The following is a 21,771-nucleotide window of genomic DNA, read 5'->3' on the forward strand; positions in this document are numbered from 1 at the left end:
TTTCAAATGAAGAAAGCAAGTCTGGTGAGGTCAATGGGTCCCAGGCTTGCTTGATACTGTACAGTTATTGCAAGTAGGCTTATGCCACCAAATATTCAATGTCATTCACTTAAAGTTAATTTGATATTGTCTGTTCCAGTACTTTGTTCACTTGAAAAGTGGCTTCAAACAAAAGGTGCTCTCCCCTGAGCTGTTTCCTGTAAAGACCATGAAATAAAAGATGGACTTCTGAACATCTGTTTGATCTGAAACCCAAATGTCTTCAGTATACAACAAAAACAAAGGAATTGACCTCACCAATCCAATGCCATTGGAAGGGACATATGATTATGAATATACTTTTAGCAATAAAGCCTCATAGGCCTATTATACATTTTGGGGACAGAGGACGAGAAGTTTTTGTAAAAGGACAGACTAAGCAAGGACAAAAGTGGGTTTTTGTCCGCCCCTGTAATGGTCCCTAACCGGGTCAAATACCGACTGACGTGTTGTGTTGGGTTCTGTTAAAAAGAAAGACTACTGTTCTCTCCTGTGACGCCACACTCACAGGCATACTCACAGTCAGTCTGCCCTCTAGTGGTCCAACTCACGTAATACCATGGACTATGCCACAGGGCGCCCATTGCATTGAAAAGGAAAAAGGTGGACAGCAATTTTGCTTTGTTAAACAACTGTTAACATTGTTAATGTATGTCCTTGTTTGGGATATCCCTAGAATGTAAAAATCTCTCCAAACTGTCATTCATGCTCATGCCAGTGTTGCCGTACATTTAAAGGAAGTGGACGTCTTTCGTTTCCTCCCCAATAATTATTTCTATTGGGAAATAACCCAATAAAAACTGAAAACTTATTGCCTTATAAGGCAAACGTTTTGCAATAAAACATAATAGTTATGACTCAATCTTTAATATTCTGGTGATGTCCCTTGGCTAAATACTATCTTGGATGACACTTAAACAATTGTAAACAATTTCAATCCACTCAGGATCCTCCCAGCCGGTAAGCGGATGTGAATAGGAAATTTGCCAGTTAATGAGCTTTAAATAATGTATGAATTATGAAACCTCTGCTGTTAGCATCACCTTCAGATTTTTGATTTTTTTGGACTGATGGAATGTAAGGATGGAAGCGCATTAAAAGGACAAGGACAGACGTCGTCCGAGGACAATTATTTTTATGAATAAGGATGGAAGGACGATGACGGAAGGGTGCCCAGGCCGCGGGCGGAAGACGGAGGACGGACCGACAAAATAGGATAGTTCCCATCTCTGATGATGGTACTTGAAGAGAATTATACTATATTGTAAATTGTGCTTGGTGTAAAAAGTTTGACAGCCACTCCTCTAAGTGAAATGACAAAAATGATTTTGACACCCCTGTTTTGCACTGTAAACAAAATGAAGTTGAAAGGAGTCAACAAGCACCATTGACACTGGAGACCCAATTGTAGATCCCAGCGAGACTCAGTGGCAATGCCTCATCACATGTGATTACTTGCACTTCACTTCACCCAAAAAACAAAACAAAAAACCCCGTTGTGTTTGTTCCGAATCCCCCCTGGAGGTCAGGATATACGTATTGCCTTTAAAAGGGACCAGAGAGGCTCATCGTCTTTACTCGGCGATGGGGGCGTGAGGATGCTCCTCAACGGCACCGTCCCCCTGTCGGTCGATTTTGACACAGCGGGCGACTTCATAGTCTTCATCTTCCACATCCTGTTCGCCACCAGCGCAGTCCTGGTGGCCGGCTCGGTGGCCCTGGGCATTTCGTTCAGTCGCGCGCTGCGCATCCAGAACCGCTTCATCTTCATGCTCAACACCAGCGTGAGCGACACGCTGACCGGCTTCTCCGTCTACTACTTGGGCCTGTTCGACGTGCAGGAGGGTTACCCATCCCGGAACGGAACCTTCTACATCTTGCCCTCCTTCCTCGGCGTCAACGTGCTGACCTTCCTGTTCGCCCAGTTTGACCGCTACCTGGCCGTGTGCCACCCGTTTTTCTACCACCGCTACATCAGCCGCTCGCTGGTGATCGGCGTGTGCGCCTTCTGCTGGATCTACACCTACTCCATCCTCACTGTGCAGAACATGGTGCCCATCTCCAAGGCGGCCCAGATCAACGCATTCGGGGTCATGACCCTGCAGATCATCGTGTTGGTCAAGGTCAGATTTGGCAAAAGTAGAAGTACAGATACTTGTGCATGTAAAAAAAACTGACTGGTAAAAGTAGTGATTTGCCTTCTTTGGCCTGCTTAAGGAGGAAAGGGGGTATTGACCAGGTCATAATAGTTAGGGGTTTTTGAGTTATTGTTGCTTTTTTATTTTTATTTTTTTATTATTATTTTTAAAAAAAATCAAATTCAGTTAGTATTATTTAGGTTTTAGCACTAAGTTGTTAGTTTTTATTAGATTTTTGAGGGGATGCTTTGGCTTAGTCTGATTTTTATTATTTTTACTTATTTATTTTTTTAAATAAGAAGTATTTATCAAATGCAGGATACAAAAACAGGTTACAATAACTATTGTGTACACAGAAAAGGTTTTTGTTGAATTTACTCATTTCAGATACTACTATACATGTTAAAAAATGTATCCGGATCCAGATGATTTTATTTAATACAGCAATTTGATGAAATTAAAGTAAAATCAACAAAAAACACGTTTTGTTACACTGGAAATGTGGGTAACATACCAAATCAAAAACATCCAATGAAAAAAAATTGTATAAAATAAAGGAAACACTTTCTAAGAGAGACTTATCGTTGTACTGGGGAAGCGGCTCAAATGATGGATGGATGGATGGTACGTGTGCAAATGTTTGGTGACTACTACGACTTGTTTTTCATTATTGTGCTACATTTTCATGGAGACTTAGTGATACTGAAGACGACACAATGCACTTCACCTACAGCTCTTGGATTGGATAGCATGTGTACCTAATGTTATGGCCTGTGACGTAATTTGATTCCATGGCCTCTTATTTAATTGGCTTATGTGAAGTGACTAACAAATCCAAAAGCTACAATTAAAAACAAAAACAGTAGTGTTTATACTTGCTTACTTGCCACTACTTACCAAGGTTCTGATGACCGTCAAGCTGTACGTGATCGCCCGCAACCACCTGGCCCGAGAGCCGCCCAGCGCCGAAAGGGACAACAAGAGGGAGTCGCTGCGTATCATCGTTTTCGTCGTCATCTGCTTCCTGGCACTGTGGTGCCCCTCGTTCGTCAACATCATCGTCAGGCAGCTCACCCGGACCGGGCTACGCTTCCGCAACGAAGCCACCAACCTGTTCGCCATCATGGCGCGCCTCAACGCGCTGGTCACCCCGGCTTTGTACATCTGGGGGAGCCCGGCCCTTAGAGGGGCCGTGTGGAGGCTCGTGTGGAGGCGGGTGTGCCCCAGACGGAGGGCCAGGTAACGCGCAGACATTTACGCAGACGACACTCTCATTTCACCTTCACTGCCATGTCTTTCTTTCTGTTTCAGAATCGATTTAACCTTAAAGGTGTGATGAAAGAAGGAGCAGTAGCTCTTTTTCGACACACGAAGATGCGGCTATGTTTTTTTTTTTGTTTTATTTTGTTATTAAATTATAGTCATTATTACCTGCATGAATGCGGCTGTTAAAATTATAGTCATTATTTCCTCCAATCATTAAGGGCACGCGACTGTCTTATGAGATGTAACTTTATGGTAACAATTCCAATTTTTGTACAGTATCTATTGATAATAGCTGAGGCTAGTTTTGATTATTTGGATGTTTATTTGTTGACAATGGTTAAATTTATTATTTGTAATAAAATACACTTTAATATAAAATGGCCAACAAATGCTCGGACGACCCAGAAAAAAACATTCATATTCACACGTATGGACAATTTAGTCTTCAATTGACCTGCATGCATGTTTTTGGCCAGTTGGAGGAACCTGGAGTGGAATTGATACATCTTTTATATGATCGTCTCAGCCTTTTCAAGTTAGTCAAGAACTAGACAATACAAAACATAAGCATCAATTACTTTAATGGTGGTTCGGTGATGTATCTCTCTGGTGCACACTCAAAAGTCATGTATAGTTAACATACTATTTTCAAATGATTTCATAGGAGGAGGTGTTTTTACAATGTTGAAATTTAAAATCTTTTTTCAACGGTGCTGGGCTCTGATTCTCATTGGCAAAGGTCCACATATCGAGAATGTATCTTAGCAATATATCGCTTTCTTCTTAGGTTTACACCGCTTCCTTTTTCTTCCTTAGACCTGCAATGAGTTGATGAAATAAAAGTAAAACACAAAAAATGACATTTTGAAGAAATAAATATGACATCAGGAGCTGCATGTGAGTGTCTTGGCATGAGTTGTGGCTGACAGCAGCTCCTGGTGAATGTTCTCATTTTGGATTTGTGCGTTTGACAGTTTGACTTGTTCAGTAAAAGACTAAGTGCATTGAATGTGTCTCTCCTTGCCCACATGCGAGGGCATGACAGTTTCTTAATCGCTCCATTTTTTACTTTACTTCCGCGACAATGTATTTGAAGCTCAAATTTGGACTTGCAGGTCAAAGCGAAAAAAAAAAAAAAAAAAAATCAACCAAGCAACAGCTCGTAACTCGAAAAGCTCTTAAATTGGGGCACTCGTAAGTCAAGGTGCCACTGTGTTTAAATGAACAAAGAGAGAAAACTAGTGAGTGAATGTGTATATTGACCTAAATGAATACAGACAAAAGAAAAGGGGAACGGGCGCAAAACATTTATTTGAGGAGCAGCTACAAGAATAGCAGCGCGGGCTGCTGAGTAATTGCCGCTTAGTATAAAATAAATAAATAAATACATAGCTTTCGTGTCAGAATGCCAGTGTTAAATCATGATGTTGCAAAACACGATGAACATTTCACTGAGTTTCTGAAAAATGCTGTGAGAGATTGAAAAAGGCAGCAGACTGTGTTGTCAGCAGGTTACATTTGTCCACTCAGTCCACTGGCTCCAGGCCGACTGGACCAGGGAGTCCCGGGAGTGAACCCTTAGCCTGTTGATCCTCTTGGGTATCAGGGAGGGTGAGGAGCGTCCGAACTGATGTCAGGGTGGAGAATACAAAAACAGAGGTTAGAGAAATATTCCAGAGCAAAAAAAAAAAAAAAACAACAACAACCCAAAACATCTATGTGTGAGGAGTTGCAGCACGCATTTGCACCTTTCCGTCATCTTTGAGCTCATATTCCACCTCGTGTTCCAGGGCGAAGAAGCTGTCAGGGCTGGACCAACTGGATGGAGGTTGGACAGTCACACTTAACTTGTGATCCACTTCTTGACATTTGACAATTGGACTGTCTGGTTGAACTGGGCACAATACAAGTGACGAGTTCGCGTTCAGTATTTTGGGGTTTTGTTTATTATGCACACATACTGGTACTGTATCTCGGTATCTTCGTGTTATCTATTGATCTATTTAGCTGTCTACAGGTGCTACAGTTTTTCTCAGTTGCTTTGGTACATTTCTCAGATCAAACTGAATTTCTCAAAACTACTTGTCCAATTTTCACATCACTGTCACTTCACTTGTGCACGTCAAAAAAGCAGTTTCTCATTTCTTGGAACAAGTTGCAAATGCTTATGTACAATTCTCTGCTGATTTTGACATTAGTGGATTATGTCATGTTGATCAAATTTATTATGAAGGCACAAAATGTTGGCATTATTTCATCGAATAAATCTTTACATGCAAAATGTCTCAACAAGTTGTCATAATATGTTACATCAACCAGTTTTCTGAAATAGCTCATAGCAAGTGAAGATATTTGATGTGGATAAAAATGTAAATTTTAATTCCTACAGCGTTGCATGTACAATTTTCCCTAAGGAGATTGTTTCATGTTCACATTTCTACTTTTAGTTTTTTTCTTGGTGCTGTGGCTATGCAGTGCTGTTTTCCTTTCTGTATCACCATGAGATGGTTTGTCAATAAAGGAAAACACCACTGTCGTTCGGAATCTTCATACCTCGAAAATCCTTTCTTTTCAGGAGACCCCAAAAATGGCAAAGTTTGTTCAACATCAAAGAGAGCCAGCCATTTTCAACATGTTAGATTGGTCAATAATTTGTAAAAATAATGCCCACACGTATGTACGGACCAATAGTGCAGATATGTGAAAACGATATGAAATTCAACAAATTCCCAGTCTCCTGCAATCAATATTCTACGATGTAAGTTTACTCAGGATTTTGAAAAAGAACATGGCGTTTGCAGAAGTACCATGATGTTTTGCTATTTGTACAAATTGTTTTGAGAAATGCACATACAGTTTTTCAAATTTCAATTCTGATTTGAGAAATGTATCAAAGCGACTGAGAAAAAAAAAACCAAAAAACAATACAGTGTTGGCTTGAGGTAAGAGTGGCCCAATTTATGACTTTTTCAAGATAAGAGTCATCATTAGGCCTTTTTTTTTTTGCTTTGACGTGTAGTAAATTGCGGAAATATTTTACAATAAGAATATTGCAAAATAATGATAAAGTTGCTACTACTATATGATTCACATCTAGTCTGTGTCAAGATATGTAAAATACACTCTTAATGATAATCCAGACTTTATATTGAAGAAAAATAATCAGTGTGTCCCTTCAAAAGTTACAATGACTCACTGATATCTCGAAGGTAAAATTGTTTGGTCCTCTTGAGGAGGGAGTCGTTTATGATGGCTTCGGCCGTGACTTCCAGCATGGCACTCTCCTCGGAGTAGGGTGAGAGCGAATGGTGCAGCTCAAAGTGGAGTCTCCCATCTTGTTTGTCAATAGTGCCGCTGACCCAGCTGCACAAGTTGCTTCCTTCGCGGCTGTGGAGGGAATGCAAGAAGAAACCAGCAGAACTCATTGTGTGCAACTAACCCGCTGCTAAGACCAGTGTTCTAGTCTGACAAGTTAACAGATGACGCTTCCACTGTGTGTACCCCAATTTTCGCAAAAAAAGACATTCCAGACAGAAGTCTGTGCGTTACGCATTTGATTTTGTGCCCGTTTTGATCAATTCAATTGACTAAGCGGACAATTACATAGCTTGCAGATGAGCTGGTGTGTTGGAACATTAACAGGCTGAATAGGTGCTATTGAGGGCCGGACTTGGGCAACCCAGTTCTACAGTGTGGATGCCCTGTGGCACCATGCTGCCTCCCATAGGTGAGTCTTGGTACTACGACAGACATCTGTTTTGGGGGAGCAGACCACAATTGTCGGCAATGATGTGTAGTGGACACTCGAAAAACAGTTGGGTTAAAAATACAATAAAACAATTTTGGGTCGAAAACGATCCACTAATTGGGTCAATTTGACCCACCTCCTTGCGTTATTTTGTACAAAACAGACCATTTTGGGGGGTTGTTTTGTACAAAATTACCATTGCTTACAGAAAACAACCCCAGAAATTGACCCACGGTTTGTAATTGACTCACGTTGTGGATCGGTCCATTTTTTACCCAAAATTATTTTTAACCCAACTGTTTTTTGAGTGTATTGTGCTGTCTTTGGTCATCTCAAGTCCATCACACACTAAAAGAGCAGGAAGCACAGAGTTGCACATTTCTTTTTATGACAAGTGCGCCTCTGATAGGTTAAGAATCAGAATGCGTGTACCCCACTCAATGAAAAGTCAAAATTATGTTTACCAATGTGGGCCCAGTCCAAGGCGCACAAGTTTGTACTTATTGTCGATCCATGTACAGCTAAAAGCACAGTTGTAAGACTTAGCACGACAGGTGAGGAAAGAATCTAAAAGACACACAATACAAAAAATAAAATAAAAATCTGGAACCAATAACAGAATAGCAGTGAATTTTGGTACCACGTAAATGAAGGGTCATCTCACCAAATTCCTCCTTCTCCTCGGCCTGCAGTAGGAGATAAATGGACGCGCTCTCCTCTCCTTTCCAGCAAGTGTACTCTCCCAGATTGGGCCTGCCAACCTCCGTGATCTTTAGATCGGGACCAGCCTTCTGCACCTCGTCCTGGTAATCTTCATCCATGTCCTTACCTCTAAACTTCCATGTGACTTCATCGCCCTTGGATGTTGCACCACATGGCAATGTGACCAAGGCTTTTCCTTTTGCCACCTCAACTGATGGACAGAAGAAAATGAAGTCGAGGAAGGTGGTGAACGCCACATCATATGGCAAAAGTGGCACAAGTACTCACACTCTGTACTTAGAGGGGAAATCAACCCAAACATATTTTTTTCAAGAATATGTTCCCAGCAGGCCCACTAGTTGAAACACGGCATTCTGATTAATATTGCGTTTGTGGAATATGAGTTAAGCAGAAAAAACACCCCTTTTTAGCCATCTCAGGAGGCGGCCATTTTGTCACTTCTGTCCACTGAAAATGATATCACATGTGCTGTCATTTTCAGTGGACAGAAGTGACAAAATGGCCGTACCCAGAGATGGCTAAAAACATGTGGATTAACTCTTATTCCACAAACGCAATATTTATCAGAATGCCTTGTTTCAACAAGTGGGCTTGCATAGAACATATTCTTGAAAAAAAATATGTTTGGGTGGACTTCAACTTTAAGTACAAGTACGGAATCAGATACTTGGGTAAAAAAATTGAAAAACTCAGATAAAGGCAAAAGTACTGCAGATTGCATAATTTAAAAATATTTTTGTTTGTTTAGGTTCCCCCTGGTTTCAAGCAGAAAATGCATAATCAATGTTTCTCAGCATTTTTTGGGAAGATTTTTTTTTTCTCCAGTGCATTTCAATGGGTTTATAATTCCCTGTGAATAGCGGGGTTCCACTGTAAAAAAGGAAAAATAAATACTTAATAGAGCACAGATCCCTGAAAAATTAAAAGTAAAAAAAAAAGTACAGTAACGTACTATTTGCACTTAGTTACTTCCCACCACCGCAATACGGCGACAAAGAAAGGATAACAATGCATAACATGTGAAAACATACATCTTTTTGGGAAGAAGTTGAGTCCATTTGCTCTCATTTCTCCGCCCAGGCTGATGAGCAGGAGCCCAAATATGCACATTGATCTCTGAGGGATCAGAGGAGAAATTTTAGCCATTCAAAAGAACAAAACAAACTAGGATGTCCATTTGTACAGGATTCTCATTGACAACAAAAAATCCAAAACAGTAATTGTAAACAAGCATCAAATGTCCTTCACCTACCATTCTGTTGAAACAATTCTGAAAATAGATGATGAGCAAAAGTCCAGTTGTTGCTGATGATCATATGCACAGAGTGGTCGCAAAGATTCATTTTTATACTCTTGCAAAAAAACCAAGCATCAGTACCATTTTTGAATCCCTGTGTGGGAGTGAGAGAGACATAGAAACAGAGAGACGTAGTAAACCAAATCAGAAGTCTGTTGACAGTGCACTTCTGTATGACGAAAGAAAAAAAAAAGAAACGAGGTGGTTTCGAATCAGATGATAAGAAAACACACGAAAGTAAAGTGCTCGTGTGAGTATTCAGTGGGGCGGGGGGTTGCCCTTGATTAATGTACAGATTCTGAATCACACACAAAAAATGAACCAAGAGGTGTTGGTCTTTTTCACTTTTAGTTATTTAGAAGGTATACATTATAAATCCATACATAAGCTCTAAACATAAGATGAAACAAAGTGCACAACGTGGACGGGGGTGAGAGTTTTTGAACAAAATTTGAAATAGGTTTTGGCCTGATGCCAGTGATGTCTTTTTCATAGCTCTGTGAGAAAATGTGTCAGATAGATGTCCCATGCAGGAATTTCCATGCTTACTACTCATTCAATGGGCGAGCACAATTTGTTGACAAATTATATTTTAAGACTTTCTTATGCATATAACAACTTCCTGGCCTGCATACAAGAAGTGGTTTTCATGTTGAAAACAGCAACTCATGTTTCCTGCAGGGCATGTGTCATTTTTATTCACCGACTATGTTGACATCAGGCTTGGGAGGGTTACTATAAAAATGCAATTTCATACAGTTGCCAGCTACCTGTTAAAAAAATGTAATTCAAGTACCATAATATTAAAGTAATGTCATTTCATTGCTATCTGGATTACTCCAACATCACATATGCTGATAAAGACAGCTAGTAAATGTCAGTACCATATGCAGTATATTTGTCTGGTCTTTCCTGTATTATGAATTTTTAATAGACATGGCTTTGGGATGCGGTAGGAAGCCAGAATAACAGAAATTCAAATCCAAAACCTCAGAATGGTGAGGTAGACGTGCTAATCATGTGTTCACCATGCTGCAGATAGCTAGCTAGCTAATTTTGAGACGATGATGATGGTATGTGACGTCAACTGTGAATCAATTTTTTTGCATCCCCAGTGATAAGCACATATTTGTAATACAGCGTTTTAATAGTAAAGCTTTGTGTGATATGTGACAGGAGGTGAAGTTCAGAAGTTGTGAGCATGTAGGCTAGCTCGCCGTTTGTCCGCATAAGTCACCAGCAGTCCAGATGACTTTGACAGCTCACATTTTTCTTTGTGTGTTATTCAAGGTTACTACAGCTAAAGCAAGATAAATTGAAGACATTTTAATTCCATCTTAAAACAAAGTTAAGATCAACTTCACAATATTCCGAATGTTGCATGTTGTCCAAAGTTGCTAGGGTACATAAATGACATGCATCTGCTCTTAAGTGTCGCATGACTGTTTTATTGTTTATTTTTTAAAATTTGTAATATTTTGTAATTTATTTAAAGGTTTGAGACAATTTAAAATCAAAATCCTATTTATCATTTTAACATTCACGACTTTTTAAAGATCGATGTAAGACATTTGAATGCCAATTTAAGGCCTTGTTTTTAGACTTATGGATTCAGTGCCTTTTAAGACTTTAAGGAAGCATGGGAACCCTGGTTATATAAAATGAATAAATATTTTATATAATATTTCATTCCATCCATGTCACTTTAAAAATGGCAGCTTTTGGGAAGCCCAATATATCCAGTGGCCTGTGTTGTGGTCAAAATGGCAGCAGCAATCAACAAACCCATTGACCTATATTGTGATAATTTCATCACTTATTGGCTGTTATGCCGCTAATACTGGTGTAAGAATAATAATGTATTTTATTATTCATGTGTTGGATTTTTCATAATTAAGCTTGTTAGCTTTGTAGGTTTAGCTTTATATCATATAAAAACAGGGGGGAATGTAAGAATAATAATGTATTTTATTATTCATGTGTTGGATGCTTGTGGACAAGGCCTGTTAGCTTTATTAGCTTGTGGGTTTAGCTTTAGCTTTTTCCAAATCCACGCCCAACTTGCTTGATGTGCTTTGCTTCCACATATTTATGCTAATGGCTCACACACACACAAACACACACACACATAGACAAAACAAGTTCATAGTGTTCCAGCTGCTTTCGCTCCCCTTTCCCTTAGAGCTGGAACAGAGGGCAGAGGGTTTTAGGAACTGTAATCATACACTTCCCTGCGCTCTCCTTGCAAGTAAAAAGACAATATTGTTGTCGAGTGTCTTCTCTCCTCATTGTGTGCATTGTTTACTAATGTCTCACTTGGTGTGAACCTGACAACTGGAAAAGGTTACTCGGCCCACTAGTTTGAAAGTTGTCCGAGGCCTCAAAATGTTTTCAGTAACTGTAAAAGATTATATATATATATATATATATATATATATATATATATATATCATGGTGGCCATAATGTGTAAGCTATAGTGGTTTGATTCCCATTTGAATTTATTGATGAAATGTGTTTACTTGCGTTTGATGATACCTTCCATCCAGCCATTTTTTTATAGTGTAGTTCACTGTAACTGGAACCTATCCTAATTTTTATGCGTGGTAGTAGTGTCCTTTAAATATTTGGGTTTCGGTTTAGTTCACATTTTCCTTTCTGTGGCTTTATCTTCAACTTCAGATAGTGAAGGTCAAAATATATTTTTTTCTTCTGCGCTACTCAACTTCCACTTTTTATCTGATTAAATGAGTGTCAAAAAACGGATTTTCTTATTAGTCACTGTCACGGCCTACTCAGTTTGATTTTAACTATGCTGCATGCGTAAAATGATCAAATCCCCCAAATTATGTTTGAATGTCATCTTTATTATGTGATTAGTTCCACTAGAACCAGTTGAGTGTGTTGGCATCACAAAGCAGGAGTGGCAGAGTTAAGAAAGATGAAGAACTGCTGAATTAAATACTTTTACTGCAGAATGACACAGAACTGTGTAGTCCAGGACAGGAAGGGTCACTTTTATTCATTTGATCTCAAATCAAATTGCCGGGGTCCGTTAAGAGTTTGTGTTTGTTGGGGGATGTTAATTGGCCTCATCCTTTGAAGCCTCGTCAAAGTTCTCCACAAGATCTGAAATTTAAGAAAGTGGTTAGGAAGGTTTATGACGGTTGTTGTACACTACTCACAAAAGGTTAGGGTTATTCGGCTTCCGGGTGAAATTTCAGGATGAACCTAAAATTAACTATATAGGTACAGGAGGACTTCATTTGGCCTTCTCTAAACTTTGGAATGTGGAACTGTTTAATTTTGCGGTACTTTTAACACAATTTTCTACTCTCTAGGAAGGGATGAAATACCATTGATACACAATGGATAGTAATATTTATGAACACAAATTCTTATGCTACCCAAAATATGATTCAAGCGGAACACTAGTAATTTAAAATAAACTTTAATTCGTAGCAAAGTAAGAATAAGGATTGTAAAGTCTATATGGCTGTTACATATTGACAAATGTCAATTTTTCTGTTGTTACACTATGCTCTCTTAGATCTGAAATGTATTGTTCAATTCATGGCACAAAAACCCATTGATAGAGAACAGCAAGTTGTGCAAAAAGTGCTGAACAGTTGGAGCTGTGCATTCAAAAGTGTTGATCCTGAAATTGTAACCAAACGCCGACTAGCCCTAACTTTTTATGAGTACTGGATGCGCCATTGCTCACCGGGAACTTCATCATCCTCTTCTTCGGCAGCGACCAGGTGTGCTTTGCTCTCCCCGGCTAGGAAAAACACAGACATTGTTGATTGTGGACTCCGCCAGGCAAAAAGCAAAGGACGGAAAGTGTCTATCATACTTGGCTTGGGCAGCGTCTCTGCTAATCTCCTGAGGCTGGTGAGACTGTCCGCTCCCAGCTGATTTAGGATTCCCGGGAGCATCTCTGTGAGCTGTTTGTTTTCGGCGTGGCCTGTGATGGTGAAGGTGTTAGCTGCCAGGGATGCCTGCACCTTTGGGTTGTTGAAGTGGATGACTGTGCCCTGGTTTGTGAACATATTCACCTTTGGAGACAGCAGAACATTTTTTTAAGTGGTCCAAAAGGAAGACGACCTTGCTTTAAACATACATGTGTGCCTCCTGCTTTTCCTCATTAAGATGAGGTCAAAACAAGCGTTCGCTGAGCGTTTTTGGTGGCGCATTTCCATATATAGTCAATCCAGGTCACGTGGTCAAGTGCGCACGCGTGCCGGACGGCGCAGATGAAGCATTTGAAAAGAAAATGTTCCTTCTTTGCCCATGTTGGAAATGTAAACTTTTCTTGCCGTTGCTTCGCCGTCAACCGGGGTTGGGAATGTTCATACGACGTCACACGCAGAAACAACACAAGCACAGACGCACAGCCAAATGAAGTTAAATGTAAAATAAAATTGTGACACACACACAGCGCAGAGACATATAACGTGGTGAAATAAAAACAATGTGGGATAATATTATTGCGGTGTGTGGGACGTATCGTGGCGTGTCCGGTGAGTGTGTTTACAGCTGTTGAACTGTCAACTAAGATAGCATTTAGCAGCCAAAGTAATAGCTGTCTCTCTGAAACCGGCTGGAGTTACCCGTCTTTCTCTGGTTTGAGTGACCTCCCTTCTTGAAGCGGAAAAGTCTGAATTTCCCTCCTTTCAGGGTGAGCAGACTCTTGAGGTTTCACTAAACCTGCTTTGTGAAATGGACCCCATTTTGATTAGTGATGTTCAAACTTTTTTTCTGTTGGAGGAGAAGGAGGAGCCCCCCCTCTCAGGATTAGTAGTTACTCTATAATAGACCTGGGCAAAGTACAGTAAAGTAAATCGAGGGCCACATCTGGCCCGCCCAGTCTATGCCTGGCCCTCACAGAGACATTGGATAAGTTTACACGGACAAAATTTCTTTAATCCAATCACAGTTTGGATTAAAATTATGATTGGATTCACTGTTTTCATGGACACTAAAAATACCGATCGATTAGGACTTGCGTGTTCATGCATCACACTGTCGAGCAGGACAAATAATTTAGACATGCGCAGGTTGACCAAATAAACCGACGTAGTAGTAGAAGAAGCCGCAGCGACTTCCGTGACAACAAAACATCACTCCGTCCATTTCTACTTTAAACGTTAGCGTATTTTTCCCTTTTGAGCGGTTACGTCGTGTTATGACTTTCTAATGGAGCTCCAAATGTACCAATTCAGTCTTGCGCCTGCCATGTCTTTCGCTCGCTCTGCTTCTACTAGCCTTTGGGAATAACAGAAAAGCGATACAGACGGTTTGTTCCGAAATGTCGGAATAAGTGTTTTCATGCATAAACGTAAAATATGGGGTGCTTTTATTTTATGCACACATGTGGACGCTGGTGCAAGCGAGGTAGCGAGCAAAAGCTATGACTTGTGTATAAGGTGTTGCCAACTTAGCTACGTTTTCGCTATATTTTAGTGAGTTTTTCAACCCCTCTAGTAAAAAAAAAAAAAAAAAAAAAGAGACTAGAAAAAAATGACAACAGTAGTCCGAATGTTAACAACATTTTGATTACCTTCACAGTGGAGGGAAGAGTGCCAAGAGGATTTGGCCTGACAATTACAGTACGCAAATCTTGAGTTTCATTTTTTATACAGCACTTGCATTGTTTTTATGTGGCAAGTGTTTCCATGCCTGACCCAGTCATTTGTACCTCTTCAATGCCAGAGATATTGTTGACTCCCAGCTTCTTGAGGGAGAACTGCAGCTTCTTGTCATCTGCCGTCGCAGTTCTGTGCAACACCTTCTTCTTTCTGCGAGCTGTTCCCTACAAAAAGCAACAAGCATGTCAGTTGCCAGAAGCGGTTTACAGGAATTAAAACAGGTTCGGGATGTAGACCAACTGACCTTGCCACCTATGCGGACCTGCGCCTGCAGTTTGGCAAGCTTCTCCTGGTTCATTATGGACTCCTTCATCTGAAGTCCGGAAAAAAAGTTGCTCAAATTCGCCAAGAACTTAAGGAACTATGATGAGTGAACACATAAGATGGCTTTTAAAATCACATGCTGTGCAAATTTTTTGATGGAAATCACTAACAACTGCAATTTACCTTTTGAGACAATAGCTACAACAAAACTATATGTATAGGCTTTATGGTCAAATTAGCTTTTCAATGACAGTGAACTGTCAACCATGAAAATCTCTCAAATTCCACCTTGGACGGTTCAGCTGCCGCACCCCTTATAAATAGCCGCAGAATAAAATTTTGACCAAGTCCTCCACTATCATGGACTACACTCATCTGCATTTTGCTCATTCTATTAACCTTTATATCCTTGGTTGTAAATGTGCAATGATATTTAGGCAACAATGAGTCGGGTTATGTTGAATGGAGTGCTACTTTTTCAGTCTTGCTTGTGAGAAACCTAATGATAGCCACCCAAGCTAACAGGCTCGCTGAGGCCTCTGCAAGTCGACATCATGTCTGGTGTTTGTATTACTCTTTAAAGAAAACTATCATGGGAATAATTCTACGCATACCACATAATACATACTAAAAATAGATTGTATTACTTGATAAAGTCTGGAATTTGTGAACTAACCTGGGAGTGTGTGATCACACGACGCGCACGGCCGAGAGAAGCACGGGGAAAGGGGCAGAAACCGGAAGTGACACACACAGGAACCCCTCATACAAGATATTATGTCGAGAACATTATTTATTTTGATATCACGAAACAGATATATTGTTAGTAAATATTCATAAATATATGTAAAACAGTCAGTCATTAAAAATACACTATTTGTAATATTCAGTGAACAATAAATTTACGTTACAAAAGAACGGAAGTGAATACTGAAACCATCATGGCCGCCTCCGTGGCAGCTTGTGGCAACGTGATAAATTGTAGTGATGCCTAACTTTTGCATCATCTATAGAAACGGCTTTAATATCCTCCCCTTTTAAATATCTGTATTTAAGGAGTATACAGACCTACTGGACTTGCATTTTAAAAGGTAAAACTACCCAGGCAGTGATTTAGTATCGAATGTAAACGTGCTCGTGTGCTAACTTAACTCTGCTCCTGTGAGCACGGTGGCTCAGGTCTTGCAGTTTAGTTATCAATTTGTATGTATTGCAATGCTAGTTTCAAGCGATGTATTGCTTACTTTAACACATTTTGGTAAAACAATTTGTTTACCTATACTTTACCAGGCAGGAGTATTTTGTGACTATCAAGAACCGCACACACACACGAAGAAATGGCTTCATTCAAACCAACAAAAATTCCAGTTTATCCTAAACTTGGAGAGAAAGTCACACAGGACACTCTGTATTGGAAAAACTACAAGGTGAGTCTCTCCCGGTCTGTTGAATAGACATGGTGATACAATGAGTATGCTCCATATTTATGTCAATTTAATTCTCAGTTGTGATACAGTACTGTAATGCTCTTTTTCCTCCAACAGGCTCCAGTCCAGATAAAAGAATTTGGATCAGTCACAAACATCGACTTCTCTCCTGTGGCCCCGCATAACTTTGCTGTGACAGCATTTACACGAGTAGGATGGCTTGTGTTTACTTAACTTACAATTTTATAATATGTAATATTTATTTAAATATTTCTATTTCCCCTCTCCCATTTAGATCCACATTTATGGCTCATTCTCCCAGGAGCCAGTGAAGACGTTCACACGATTTAAGGACACGGCGTATTGCGGGAGGTTCCGTTCAGATGGTCAGCTTCTCGTGGCTGGATGTGAGGATTCAGTTGTGCAGCTGTTTGATGTCACTGGCAAGGTGGCACTTAGGAAATTCAGAGGACACACAAAGTAGGAAATAGACTTGTGTTTAATATTTTTTAGTCATTTAAAAGCTTGTAATCATGAATTCTTGAGTGATCCATTGACTGAATTAAATGTTGATTGCAAGTCTCTGACAAAATGTACAAATGTACAAGCTTGATTTCTCCTGTTCATGACTATGCAAAGATGCACGTCTTATCCTCTTGTCATTTCAATCTGCTCAGGGCTGTACATGTGACAGACTTCACATCGGATCGGTACCAGATAGTCACCGGGTCGGACGACTACACCTGCCGACTTTGGGACATCCCCAATGAGACAGAACTCAACACCTACCAAGAACACACAGATTACATTCGCTGTGGCGTCACCAGCAAACTCAACAGAGATCTCTTCATCACGGGTGATGAAATCGCAACAAAGTGACATCTTGTACACCATGGTGACGATTGCAAAATGTGACTATTGTGTTTTCTTCCCCTCAGGATCATATGACCACACACTTAAACTGTTTGACGCCAGAGTTGACAAGTCTGTAATGACTATGGATCATGGCCAGCCAGTGGAAAGTGTTCTTCTGTACCCTTCTGAGGGACTCCTTGTCTCAGCAGGTATGTAATGGTTGTCGCGTCAAAAGCAGTAGAACTTGGAATTGTGGATTGATTTTGTCTCTGTTTTCAATAATGAGTCCTTGGTTAGAATCCAAATGAATGGAGGCGATAATATATTGATGTGGTGTTTAGCGATCACTTGCTTTTTATTGATTAATCTGAGTTTATGGGTTAGGACTTTTTTTTTTTTTTTTTAACCAGATACTGTAGTTCAAAGCTGATACGCACTACTCGGACTAACAACGTGGCTGACAACAGAGAGGAGCTAGCTTACAAAAGCACAGTCTATGTTGCCAAGTTAGTCACACTGACCCTTCGAGTGACCTATTTGTTTGTAACAACTTTAATTCCCACTAAGAAACAGACAATGTGAGCAGAATCATTTTCACAATATTTTCCATCTGTCACGAAAAGGGGCCAATCGCGCTGCATTTCCAAAGACAAGGTGCTCATTTGTATTTTGCAAAAGCAGCGATTTATGGAAACTTTTGACCCGAGGTATGTGCTTCCCAGCCGCAAGGTCGGCTTGCCTCACCTGTACAATTCTGTGAGAGAGCCAGAGGACGAGCTAGTCTTACTCTTTGACAAAAGACATGGACCAGCTGAGCCATGTCGTTTGACTGCTCATTTTATGATCTTAAATTGTTGGCTGGTGTTTACATACATGTTTTGACAAAGGGGACATTTCCAAGAGTAAACACTTATTCCCACATTATCGTTACACTTGTGTCCGTCCTTTCCAGGGGGGCGCTATGTCAAAGTGTGGGATCTGCTGAAAGGCGGCCAGCCCCTGGTGTCACTGAGAAACCATCACAAAACCGTCACCTGTGTGTGTCTGAGCAGCAGTGGCCAAAGGTTGCTGTCAGCCTCCCTGGACAGGTACATAAACTATTATTTGCGCTTGACACACTAATGCCTTTTAAGCCTGTCATGAATTTATTTTGTTTGTTTTTGGGTGCATTCTGACCTAATATTTTTTTTGTTTACTTAGGCACGTGAAGGTGTACAACACAACCAACTACAAAGTGGTGCACAACTTTGACTACGCTACCTCCATTCTCAGTTTGGCTTTGGCTGTAAGGAAATGAAAACAAGGCTTCATCTTGAAGTCACAATTGTCCATCTAGTCATCGTAAACATACTGGTAATCTATTTTTGACTCATTTTCTTTTTTTCTTTACAGCCAGACGATGAGACTATTGCTGTGGGTATGACCAACGGTATCCTGAGCATCAAACACAGGAAACCCACTGGGGAGTCAACTGAACTGTCGGGTCAACACAGGAGGCGGCCGGCATATCGTGTGTTTGTAAAAGGGAAGAACTACACCCCTCAACAAGTAAACTTTATTGTCCCTATTTGTGATTATTTAATTACAGAAGCAATAAGTAAATGGTTTCAAAACGTGGGTCATATATGGGGACCACACGATTAGTATGAAATGATGTTTTGACTTGCTCTTGAGCCTACTAACCAATAGGTTGGTCTTTATTTTTCCCCAGGATGATTATCTCGTCAGTAAGCCCGTGAAACAGCATCTGGCAAAATATGACAAACAGTTGAAGAAATTCAACGTTTCCGAGGCTTTGGATACAGCTCTAGAGGTATTTTCAAACCTATGTCTTTTAGCTCACCATTAGTCTGTACTTGATTCAGAAACATAATAAATGAATACATTGTTTGCTTGGTTCGCAGTCATGGACGAGACTAAAGAAGCCGGAGGTTACAGTCGCTGTTATAAAGGAGTTGGATCGAAGAGGAACTTTGAAAAACGCCTTAGCAGGACGGAATGAACAGGAAGTCTCTCGGTTACTCAACTTTTTAATAGGGTGAGACTCTATCGCGCTTTATGTTCACTTTACTACATGTACACATAACACTTGTATTTGCCAAACATAATGGCTATTCAGAATGAAGCCCAGTAAGGACAAAACTGAAGAAAATATGATAAGTCGGTATAATGTCTTGAAGTTATACAAATACTTGTTTAAGGTTAAAGTGTAGCTTGTAGTATTACCGTATTAACTCTGTGGCACACTGTGCTGTGAAAGATGAACAGGGCTTCCGTGTGAAATTGTCCAATTTCAATTAATAATATGTATGAAAATATTTATGATTACAAATATGTATTAGTTCATCTGACTTTGCCAGAGACTTATGTTGCTGCTAGGTTAGTGTTAATCAACCCAAACATATTTTTATCATGAATATGTAATATATATGAATATGTAAGCGTCGTTACCTGAGCCCTGTGCAGTTGTGATGTCGTTTTCAGTGAAGTGACAAAATGTCCGCCGCCTGAGATGGCTAAAAGGGGGTATATTTTTTTCTGCTTAACTCATATTCCCAAAACGCAATATTACTCAGATATTACGTGTTTCAACTAGTTGGCCTGCTGGGAACATATTCTCGAAAAAATGTTTGAGTCGATTTCCTCTTTAACCCTAACAGTAGCAACATAAGTACAAACGGTGCATACTGCTCAGGCTGCAACCATTAATTGAGTAACTTGACCACGTGTAATAATGCAGTCGCACGCATCACTCTAGCTGGTGCAATCGATGCGTTGGAGCATTTCACACTTAACAAGGAAGATAAAGCGAAACAGGTACCAATAACAACACAGTAGGCAACACAGGGTACCGAATTAATGTTAGCTACTTTAAGATAGCTTGCTATCGCTAGTTTGAGTTAACAGTCAGCCAACTCTGCACTGACTGACGCCCACGTCACTCACGAGGCCAGGCCCCCGCATTTTAAAGCCATACACATCCAGTCACAGATACTACAGTCAATCGTGAGGATGGAGGACCCCAAGTGGTCAAAATAATACCTGAATCCCACATGTAGGTTTTTGTGTTTAGTACAAATACTGTAATGCAAAATAAATATTTATCCCATTGTTCGATATGGATGATTGGTAAGAATACTTTATTCTAAAACTGTGATAGCTGCAGCCCTACATCCGATATTTATTTTCATACTAGATTTTTATTTATTTTTTTAACCATGACAAAAATGCTCTTACATTCATAAGTAAGGGAGTGCCCGTTAATTAGGATAATTAGGATTATTGTAAACAGAAAACCCTAAGTCAAAGAATTCCCTATAAATCGTAATGTTCACCCCTTTCCTTCATCTTCTTCAGGAACCTGATCGACCCAAGGTTCGCCCCTGTCCTCGTCGTAGCCGCCGAAATGATCCTGGACATTTATCAGTCGGTCATCGGCCAATCGTCCATCGTGGACCGCCAGCTTTTGCGTCTCCAGGATCTGCTGGAGAGAGAAATCGACTACCAGCAAGACCTTCTGGAAGTGCTGGGTATGCTGGACACTGTGTTTGCCTCCCGCCTCCCGAGGAAGGAGGTGCCGTGCCCGGGTGTGGACAGATCCAACGGCCTGGCCGAAGGAGAGACAAGTAGCTCACAACCTCAGCTCCAGGCCACCTGATGTGCCCTAGGATGGAACAGAACCCTGAACAAGTTGTATTTAAAAAGAAAAAAAAAAAAAAATCCCATCAGCCTCAACTTGCCTCATGGCACCTTATGGATCCATCAGATAATGTCACTTGGGTTCATGTTTCAGGAAACCCTTCAAACACTCACATTTAATAAAATGTGTATTTGTGAATGAGGATTCTCAGAAAGAAAATTGAGGTGTTTTAAATTTTTTTATTGTCATTGGAAGTCTTGATTATACTTTCAATTGTTAATGTATGAATGTGCATTTGCCAATGGCTTGAAGATGACTGCATATGGTATACATTGTAAAACATTTATTAAGAAGACATGAATAAACCTTTGCATTCTTGGAACTCACTCAGCATCAGTCTGATGTGCCTGCAGTGATGAAAATATTTTAAGAGTGTTATCGAATATGGACTGCCACCACGGCTTGAACATTTTGTCACCTGCGCAATAGAAGGGCTAACATGCAAAATCACAATAGCTCACTCCTACTTATCCATCCATATCTGGTCAAAACTGGCCTTATTTTAAGGTATCAGCTCTTCGTGGAGGCTGCCGATACCAGTCACCAATACTTAATGCAAAAACAATCTGAAATCAAGTAAGTCCTCCTTGGTAGAAGTTGACGCTAATCTGCGACAGACACGTCGGCAAATCATTGTTTGCGTCGGAAAGAAAGGGCTTCACAAT

The 21,771-nt window shown here is 40.2% G+C and overlaps 4 protein-coding genes across 5 annotated transcripts; 2 read left to right on the forward strand and 2 right to left on the reverse strand.

Moving 5' to 3' along the window:
- Window positions 1-1,637: 1,637 nt before the first annotated feature.
- On the forward strand, window positions 1,638-3,420 carry LOC147147383 (uncharacterized). The gene is made up of 2 exons (XM_086031575.1): window positions 1,638-2,162; window positions 3,079-3,420. Exons 1-2 carry the CDS (start codon window positions 1,638-1,640, stop codon window positions 3,418-3,420), a joined length of 867 nt encoding a protein of 288 aa, XP_085887701.1.
- A 750-nt stretch (window positions 3,421-4,170) lies between these two features.
- Window positions 4,171-9,019, reverse strand: il12b2 (interleukin 12B 2). Its single transcript, XM_086031015.1, is given in 8 exon segments — window positions 4,171-4,207; window positions 4,209-4,261; window positions 4,960-5,070; window positions 5,192-5,337; window positions 6,640-6,830; window positions 7,656-7,758; window positions 7,856-8,104; window positions 8,946-9,019. Coding segments are annotated over 8 exon segments (927 nt in total). The 5' UTR covers window positions 8,983-9,019.
- A 3,036-nt stretch (window positions 9,020-12,055) lies between these two features.
- On the reverse strand, window positions 12,056-15,878 carry LOC147147385 (transcription factor BTF3-like). Of its 2 annotated transcripts, none has more exons than XM_086031771.1 (6): window positions 15,801-15,878; window positions 15,105-15,221; window positions 14,911-15,024; window positions 13,066-13,267; window positions 12,934-12,990; window positions 12,056-12,338 (listed from the first exon to the last, which is right to left on the reverse strand). In XM_086031771.1, exons 2-6 carry the CDS (start codon window positions 15,171-15,173, stop codon window positions 12,292-12,294), a joined length of 489 nt encoding a protein of 162 aa, XP_085887897.1. In that variant the 5' UTR covers window positions 15,174-15,221; window positions 15,801-15,878; the 3' UTR covers window positions 12,056-12,291. The 2 variants fall into 2 exon arrangements, with proteins under 2 accessions (XP_085887897.1, XP_085887898.1); XM_086031772.1 differs by having other exon boundaries at window positions 15,105-15,173; window positions 15,801-15,875.
- A 189-nt stretch (window positions 15,879-16,067) lies between these two features.
- Window positions 16,068-21,432, forward strand: utp15 (UTP15 small subunit processome component). The gene is made up of 12 exons (XM_086032100.1): window positions 16,068-16,215; window positions 16,415-16,551; window positions 16,669-16,761; window positions 16,847-17,031; window positions 17,229-17,407; window positions 17,490-17,615; window positions 18,359-18,494; window positions 18,607-18,691; window positions 18,799-18,954; window positions 19,118-19,219; window positions 19,311-19,444; window positions 20,764-21,432. Exons 2-12 carry the CDS (start codon window positions 16,462-16,464, stop codon window positions 21,062-21,064), a joined length of 1,587 nt encoding a protein of 528 aa, XP_085888226.1. The 5' UTR covers window positions 16,068-16,215; window positions 16,415-16,461; the 3' UTR covers window positions 21,065-21,432.
- The last annotated feature ends 339 nt before the right edge of the window (window positions 21,433-21,771 follow it).

This window comes from Filicampus tigris, chromosome 5 (genome assembly GCF_054856515.1).
Source record: "Filicampus tigris isolate MCC_2025a chromosome 5, RoL_Ftig_1.0, whole genome shotgun sequence".
NCBI classification, from domain to species: Eukaryota; Metazoa; Chordata; class Actinopteri; order Syngnathiformes; family Syngnathidae; genus Filicampus; species Filicampus tigris.

Coding starts and splice junctions, on each gene's coding strand:
- LOC147147383 (XM_086031575.1), top strand. CDS start 1,638: ATGCTCCTCAACGGCACCGTCCCCCTGTCGGTCGATTTTGACACAGCG. Junction 2,163..3,078: donor AGATCATCGTGTTGGTCAAG/GTCAGATTTGGC, acceptor CTACTTACCAAG/GTTCTGATGACCGTCAAGCT.
- LOC147147385 (XM_086031771.1), bottom strand. CDS start 15,173: ATGAAGGAGTCCATAATGAACCAGGAGAAGCTTGCCAAACTGCAGGCG. Junction 15,025..15,104: donor AGGTCCGCATAGGTGGCAAG/GTCAGTTGGTCT, acceptor TGCTTTTTGTAG/GGAACAGCTCGCAGAAAGAA. Junction 13,268..14,910: donor ATATCTCTGGCATTGAAGAG/GTACAAATGACT, acceptor CTGTCTCCAAAG/GTGAATATGTTCACAAACCA.
- utp15 (XM_086032100.1), top strand. CDS start 16,462: ATGGCTTCATTCAAACCAACAAAAATTCCAGTTTATCCTAAACTTGGA. Junction 17,616..18,358: donor GGGACTCCTTGTCTCAGCAG/GTATGTAATGGT, acceptor CGTCCTTTCCAG/GGGGGCGCTATGTCAAAGTG. Junction 18,495..18,606: donor CTGTCAGCCTCCCTGGACAG/GTACATAAACTA, acceptor TTGTTTACTTAG/GCACGTGAAGGTGTACAACA.